Below are 6,221 nucleotides of genomic sequence, written 5' to 3'. Positions count from 1 at the left end.
TGCCGCCTGGCCCAGCTCCACCGCATGCAAATGAGGCCCCTCCTCATTGGCCGCGCCGGTAGCCCTTTGAAAAGGCGCCCCCCGATTGGTCGCGCGGAAATGTTAACGCAAACAGGAGTCTCTCTCTCCCCGCCCCTCCTTTTTTCCGCCGCCGAGCGTGATGGTGCCTCAGACAGGCTGTAACTCTGCGCGCCGGTTACTACAAATAAGTAGTTCCCAGCCCCCCCGCCCTGCCCCCGGCCCGCCCGCACGATGGGGCGGGCCGGGAGCCTGCAGTCCTGGCCGCCGCACCGCGGGCGCCCCGGCGCGGAGGGGAGGGGGCCGCCGGGGTGGTGGGGAGAGGTGTTTCCCCCCGCCCCCCTTCCCCGCGGAGGGATATCCTCGGCGCGCTCGCCGCGCTCTGCCCGCACCAAAATATTGGGAGTTAAGAGACGGCTCGGCGGCGCCGCCGGCTCAGAAGCGCGCGGGCAGGCACAGCGGCGGCACAGCTCCTTCGCCCGCCACGGCTCCACTGCGGCGCCCAGCCCGCTCCCCGCCGCGGCGGCCCCCGCAGGGGCGGGCTTCACGCGCGGCCCCGCAGCCCGCGGACCCGCCTGCCTCCGCGGACGGCTCTGCTTCTTCTGCCTGCGCGCGCCCCGGTGCCCTGAGCGGCATTCGCCGGCTGCAAGAGGGAGAGTGGGAGCGGCGCCCTCCCCAACTGCCTTTCGGCCGAGGACTTGGTGCCGCCGCCGCCGCGTGGATCTGTGCCGGCGGGGACCCCCGAGGACTCCGTCGGTACCCGCTCCCGGCCGAGGAAGGAGCCGCGGAGGTCTCGGCGGCCCGCCGCCCCCCCCCGGCTCCGGAGAGAGGAGAGCCGCGCCGCGCCGCCGAGCGCTCAGCCGGGAGGACGCCGTTGGTGCCACCGCGGGGGACTCGCTGTCCCCCCCCCTCGGAAGATGTTGCTCTCCAAGTTCGGCTCGCTGGCTCATATCTGCAGCCCCACCAGCATGGACCACTTGCCGGTGAAGATCCTCCAGCCAGGTACGGTGGGGCCGGCGCCGGGGCTGGGGTGTCCCCCTGCGAGCGGGGCGCGGACCGGCCCCGGGGTACGCGGGGACGGCGCCTCGCAGCCCCCGAAACTTTGGGGTGCGGTTTTTTCCCTTTTTTTTTTTAAATTGAAGAAGACAGTTTATTTACAAAAAGAAAAATAGCGTTGGTCAGAATTAGGGCAGCGCGCACAACGCGCGTCCACCGGGCAGAGCATTTTGGGGCTTTTATTTTTTTTTTTTTTTTAAATTTTTGGCGAAGTGCAGGGCGGCTGCGGACGCTAACGCGGTGTGTTTCCCTTTCGATCCCCCAGTGAAAGTGGAGAAGGAGCCGTTCGATAAAGTCTACCAGGTGGGCTCCGTGCTGGGCAGCGGGGGCTTCGGCACCGTCTACGCGGGTAGCAGGATCGCCGACGGCTTGCCGGTGAGGCGCGGGATGGCCACCCGGGCGGGGGAGGCTGCGGGCGCGGCCCGGCCCTCCGCGGTGGGGCGCAGACTGTGCCCGCCCCGCCGCTCACGGCGCCTCCTTTGCTTCCCGCTCCGCAGGTCGCCGTGAAGCATGTGGTGAAGGAGCGGGTGACCGAGTGGGGCACGATTGTAAGTACCGGGGATGGCGACTCCGGGGGTGCTGCGCGGACGCGGGGCTCCGCCGCGGCGGGGCTATTGTGTGGGCGGCGGGGCCCGCCCCGCTGGCGCGGCCTCTGCGTCCGGGCGGGGGGGCGGAATTTGGCGGGGGTTCGCCGCCGCAGCGCCGCGCCCGCCCCTCGGACTGCGGCAGCGGTGGAGGGGGCCCGCCGGCCGCGCCCTCCTCCCCGCCCTCCGCCCGCCGTCCCTCCCCTCAGCGCGGGGGCACCCCGGGCCGCGCCGCCCCCCCGCTGACCCGCCCCCCCCTTTCTCTACCCAGAGCGGCGTCATGGTGCCCCTGGAGATCGTTCTCCTGAAGAAGGTGGGCTCCGGCTTCAGAGGGGTCATCAAGCTGCTGGACTGGTACGAGCGGCCCGACGGTTACCTGATCATCATGGAGCGGGCCGAGCTGGTGAAGGACCTCTTCGACTTCATCACGGAGAAGGGCGCCCTGGATGAGGAGACGGCCCGCGGGTTCTTCCGGCAGGTGCTGGAGGCCGTGCGGCACTGCTACGGCTGCGGTGTGGTGCACCGGGACATCAAGGACGAGAACCTGCTGGTTGACCTCAGGACAGGCGAGCTGAAGCTGATCGACTTCGGCTCGGGGGCCCTCCTCAAGGACACGGTCTATACAGATTTCGACGGTATGTCCCCGCCCCGCGCCTGGGGCAGGCCAGCTGTGCCAGGTTTGGCCGGACCCCCGCACCCCTCCCAGGGGGATGCCCTCTCTGTAACTGCCGCTGATCCCCCCCTTTCTGGCGGCTGGCAGTAGCGAGCGGTGCCTCTGACGCAGGGGTTCATATCAGGTCTATGAGTAATGGAAACCCTTGGACCCGAAGCAGCATAGGGGTGTTCGGTTGCGTAGGAAAGAAGTGATTCCAGGCAGTGACGCAGCAGCTTATGTTTCCCTGTCTTGGAAAAAAGCGTTTGTTTTTTTTTCCTAGAGGGCAATCTGTTTACATGGAGGCTTCGCCAGCCTCGGATGTTTCCATGTGTGGAGACGCAGTTTTTATATGAGGTGCTTTTTTTAACTTGAAGCCGTAGCTCCCCCCCTCCCTTTCCACCCGTGTCCTGGAAATCCCGCATTGCAGATTTTAAAGCGATGGAGATAAATCCGCTCCCTCCAAACAGCTCGATGCTTGCTTCGGGGCCCGGCTGAGTGCTCGGGAGAGGGGAAAGCTGAAAATAATCCTGCGTGTGACAGGAGGGAGTGTTTCCCCCAGCCCTTTGAGAGTGACTGATGAAATGGGGGGGACTCTTCCCCCCCCAGCTGCCGCAGTCACATCTGTTTGTTGTGAAACCCGAGGCCCTGCCGCATGTGACCCGGGGCATCGTGAATTCCCGGTGGTGTTCGGTGTCCGAGGAGCCCGCGGGCACCCGGGTGGGGGGAGGCTGGGAAAAGCTGCCGCAGAGAAGCCCAGGGCGGGGCGGGGGAAGCTTAAAAACACAGGAACGGTAAGCAGCCTTGTTTTGTTTACTGCCTGGCAGAATGGGATAAAGCAGATTAGCCCGGTGTAATAGGGGTAGACCTGAGTTTCACCTTGTTGCCGCCCTCTCGTCTCCTCCCCGCGAGCCCCCTTTGTCCTTTTGTGTCTATTTTTGGTGCGATGCTGCAGACGCCACGTGGTCAGGGAAAGGGAGCTCGCCTCCCTAAACAGTCAGCTGGTGGGGCTCTGCTGCGCCTGGCAACAGAACGGCGCAGCTGGATGGGCCAGGTCTGGCGGTGTAACCCCGCAGATGACCTGAAATTACACCGCTAATGTTTTTGACCCATAAGAAATGTAAAGTTTAGGTGGTTTTGGGTTTTTTTAACTCCCAAATGACAAGTTTATGAATTTAATTCAGCTCAACTAGAAGGAGCTGAACAATGGGAAAACACTCTAAACCTTGACTTCAATTTTTTTTTTTTTTTTCCCCCTGCTTTTAGGAACGAGAGTATACAGCCCTCCGGAGTGGATCAGATACCACAGATACCATGGGAGGTCAGCAACAGTATGGTCTCTGGGAGTTCTGCTGTACGATATGGTTTGTGGAGACATCCCTTTTGAGCAAGATGAAGAAATCTTGAGGGGACGGTTATACTTCAGGAGAAGAATTTCGCCTGGTAAGTTGTATAGAGGTCAAGTGGGGGCTTTTTTTAATAATCCTGTACATCTGAGTTGTACAGGTAAGGTTTTTCTTATTCAAGGTTGTCTTTTTACTTTCCTAGTCTAAAATTGCTTTTTTGTTTATTCGTTGCAGAATGTCAACAGCTGATCAAATGGTGCCTTTCACTGAGGCCTTCAGACAGACCAACACTTGAGCAAATTTTTGACCATCAATGGATGCACAAATCTGAAGTAGTGAAGTCTGAGGACTGTGACATAAGGCTACGGACTCTTGATACTGATGTATCTAGCACAAGTTCAAGTAATGAGAGTCTGTGAATTACTAAGGACCTCGCATGGGAGGGGAGCTACAAGCAGAAAGACCACAGTGCTGCTGCCAATACGTAGGAGGGGCTAGAAAAATGCATTCATTATTCTGTAGTTGAATCTTTGTCTGAGGGACTTGATTTTATTTTTCCCCTTTGCTGGTTTCTGCTTTGGAATGAGAGATTTCCTTTGGAAACGCTGATGTTTGGGAGTTGCAGGCCAGTACGTAGTGAAAGACTGACCTTATTAAGAAAGCAGTGACCTCTTGAATACATGGTAAACTTTTTTGCTCTCATAGAGCCTGGACTAGATTTTATTTGCTTTTGAGTGCCTTTTTGAAAGCTGCTTCAGTGGGACTTTCTTTTTTGAGCTGTGTATGTCCAAAGAAGATCCAGTTCATTATAGGAATTTGCTCCCTTTAGACTCAGTGCTGGAGGAAGCAGCTCCTATGATGCATTGGAGAACATGTTTGGTGATTGAATGAAGTAGTCCCATCCACTGGTGATGGAATACTTGAACACAGACATTTCACTCCTGCCCCCTGGCCCTTTCCAAATCCAACCCACCTCTGCTGCTCAAAATATTTCCTATAGCCTGCACAGAAATATGAACAGGTATATCAGCTTTTTTATCAGAAACATTTATTCATGTTTCCTTTTATCATCTCTACCACTGGGCATGAGAAGCCCCTTTCTCAACTCCCCCTGGCCTTTTGTCACCCTGCGAGTCTTAAAAGTATGTATGGGCATGTTGAATGCACAATCAATGCAATATTCAAGGACTTTACTTTTTTTTTCCACACCTGTATAATGTGTTTATGTAAACTTGGTTTTTCCCATGTACTATACTGTTATTTATTGTTTGGAGTTTAGAAGACCTCCCACAGGTTTCAGCTGTGGCTATTTATTTGGTTAATTTATTTGGTTAGAGTTACTCAACACTGTTCTTACCCCTCCTTCTCCCCATGGGAAGTCTAGTGGTTTGCCCATGGCACTTTTTTTTCTGCATTCCTGTCAACTTTTTTTTTTTAAAAAAAAAGAAAAAAAAATTTCTGACCTTATCAATTTTTGTTGGAAGATGGAAAATTGTACAAAGTCTAATTTAAGGGAAATAGAATGACTTTTTAAAGTTAGTTGGTATGCCTTTTGTCTGGTATTATTGTACCAGAAATGTAAAGTAATGCTGTTTGGAAGGGTTTTAAATTATTGACATTGTACAGTCTCCGTGCATTGGCTCTGAAAGGTAGAGTGGCAGAGTCATAAACCTTAATTTATTTTAATAGCTGTGTTTCTGTGATCTAGTTGCATTTATGCAGCTTGGATTTGGATTTTTTTCTTCTGTTTAACAGTGTGAAATGTATGGAGATCATATTTTTTTATACAGGTATTTCAATTAAACTTTTTTTGTATATAACAATTCTGTGTTTGTGCCCACTTTTATCTTCACCATTACCCTTGATGCCAGCTGGGGAACATGTATTCTGTTACCTTCTCTGGCTTGGAAAGGCCAACAGCAGCTGACCGGGAGTTAATAGGTCTATGCCATTAAGCAGTGTCCATTTTGGAAGAACTAAACAGTCCTTCATCTCAACCGTATCTACTTCCTGATCACGGTATTTGATGTTGAACTGGAGAAAGCATACAATACAACAGCACTCACGGCCTACACAGAGGGGAATTGGCCAGTAATTGTGGGGTTTACAAACACTGAATAACTGAAATACCACTGTACTCATTGCCCTTAAGTATAACAGGGAAGGATTTTTGTAGTCACTGGTGGTTACTGTTTTCACAGTTGACACGTTTACTTTCCATTACATTTAGTTTCCTTCCTCCTGTTTACCTCTTCCTTGTGGGGGTGGACGGGGATTTCCTATGGCCTTACAGGAAAGGGATGGCATTCTTGGACAGTGGGGTGCCTATTTTCCTTCAGCTCCCTTAGATTATCAAAAAAGAATGGTTTGTCACTTCATGAAGGACTCGGGAACATGTGCTGTTCTCATCCGTAGCACAGGGCAAGAGAAATGGCCTCAGCATTTGTCCTGATGGAGTGAGAGTCAAGTCCTGTACATTATTGAGTTCATCCTGGTTTCCATGCAGCTAGAGATTGACCTGACTTGGTCTTTTTGCGGGGGTGGTAGCGATTACTAGGTTTAACT

The 6,221-nt window shown here is 54.3% G+C and overlaps 1 protein-coding gene across 1 annotated transcript; it reads left to right on the top strand.

Annotated features, from left to right (window-relative positions):
- Window positions 1-525: 525 nt before the first annotated feature.
- On the top strand, window positions 526-5,479 carry PIM3 (Pim-3 proto-oncogene, serine/threonine kinase). The gene is made up of 6 exons (XM_068401877.1): window positions 526-1,020; window positions 1,340-1,449; window positions 1,572-1,622; window positions 1,930-2,293; window positions 3,577-3,753; window positions 3,891-5,479. The coding sequence occupies exons 1-6, from the start codon at window positions 936-938 to the stop codon at window positions 4,073-4,075; spliced, it is 972 nt and encodes a 323-aa protein (XP_068257978.1). The 5' UTR covers window positions 526-935; the 3' UTR covers window positions 4,076-5,479.
- The last annotated feature ends 742 nt before the right edge of the window (window positions 5,480-6,221 follow it).

Source organism: Nyctibius grandis, chromosome 5 (genome assembly GCF_013368605.1).
Source record: "Nyctibius grandis isolate bNycGra1 chromosome 5, bNycGra1.pri, whole genome shotgun sequence".
Classification (NCBI taxonomy): Eukaryota; Metazoa; Chordata; class Aves; order Nyctibiiformes; family Nyctibiidae; genus Nyctibius; species Nyctibius grandis.
Note: the sequence above shows the minus strand (reverse complement) of the source record. Positions and strands in the feature narration are given on the sequence as shown.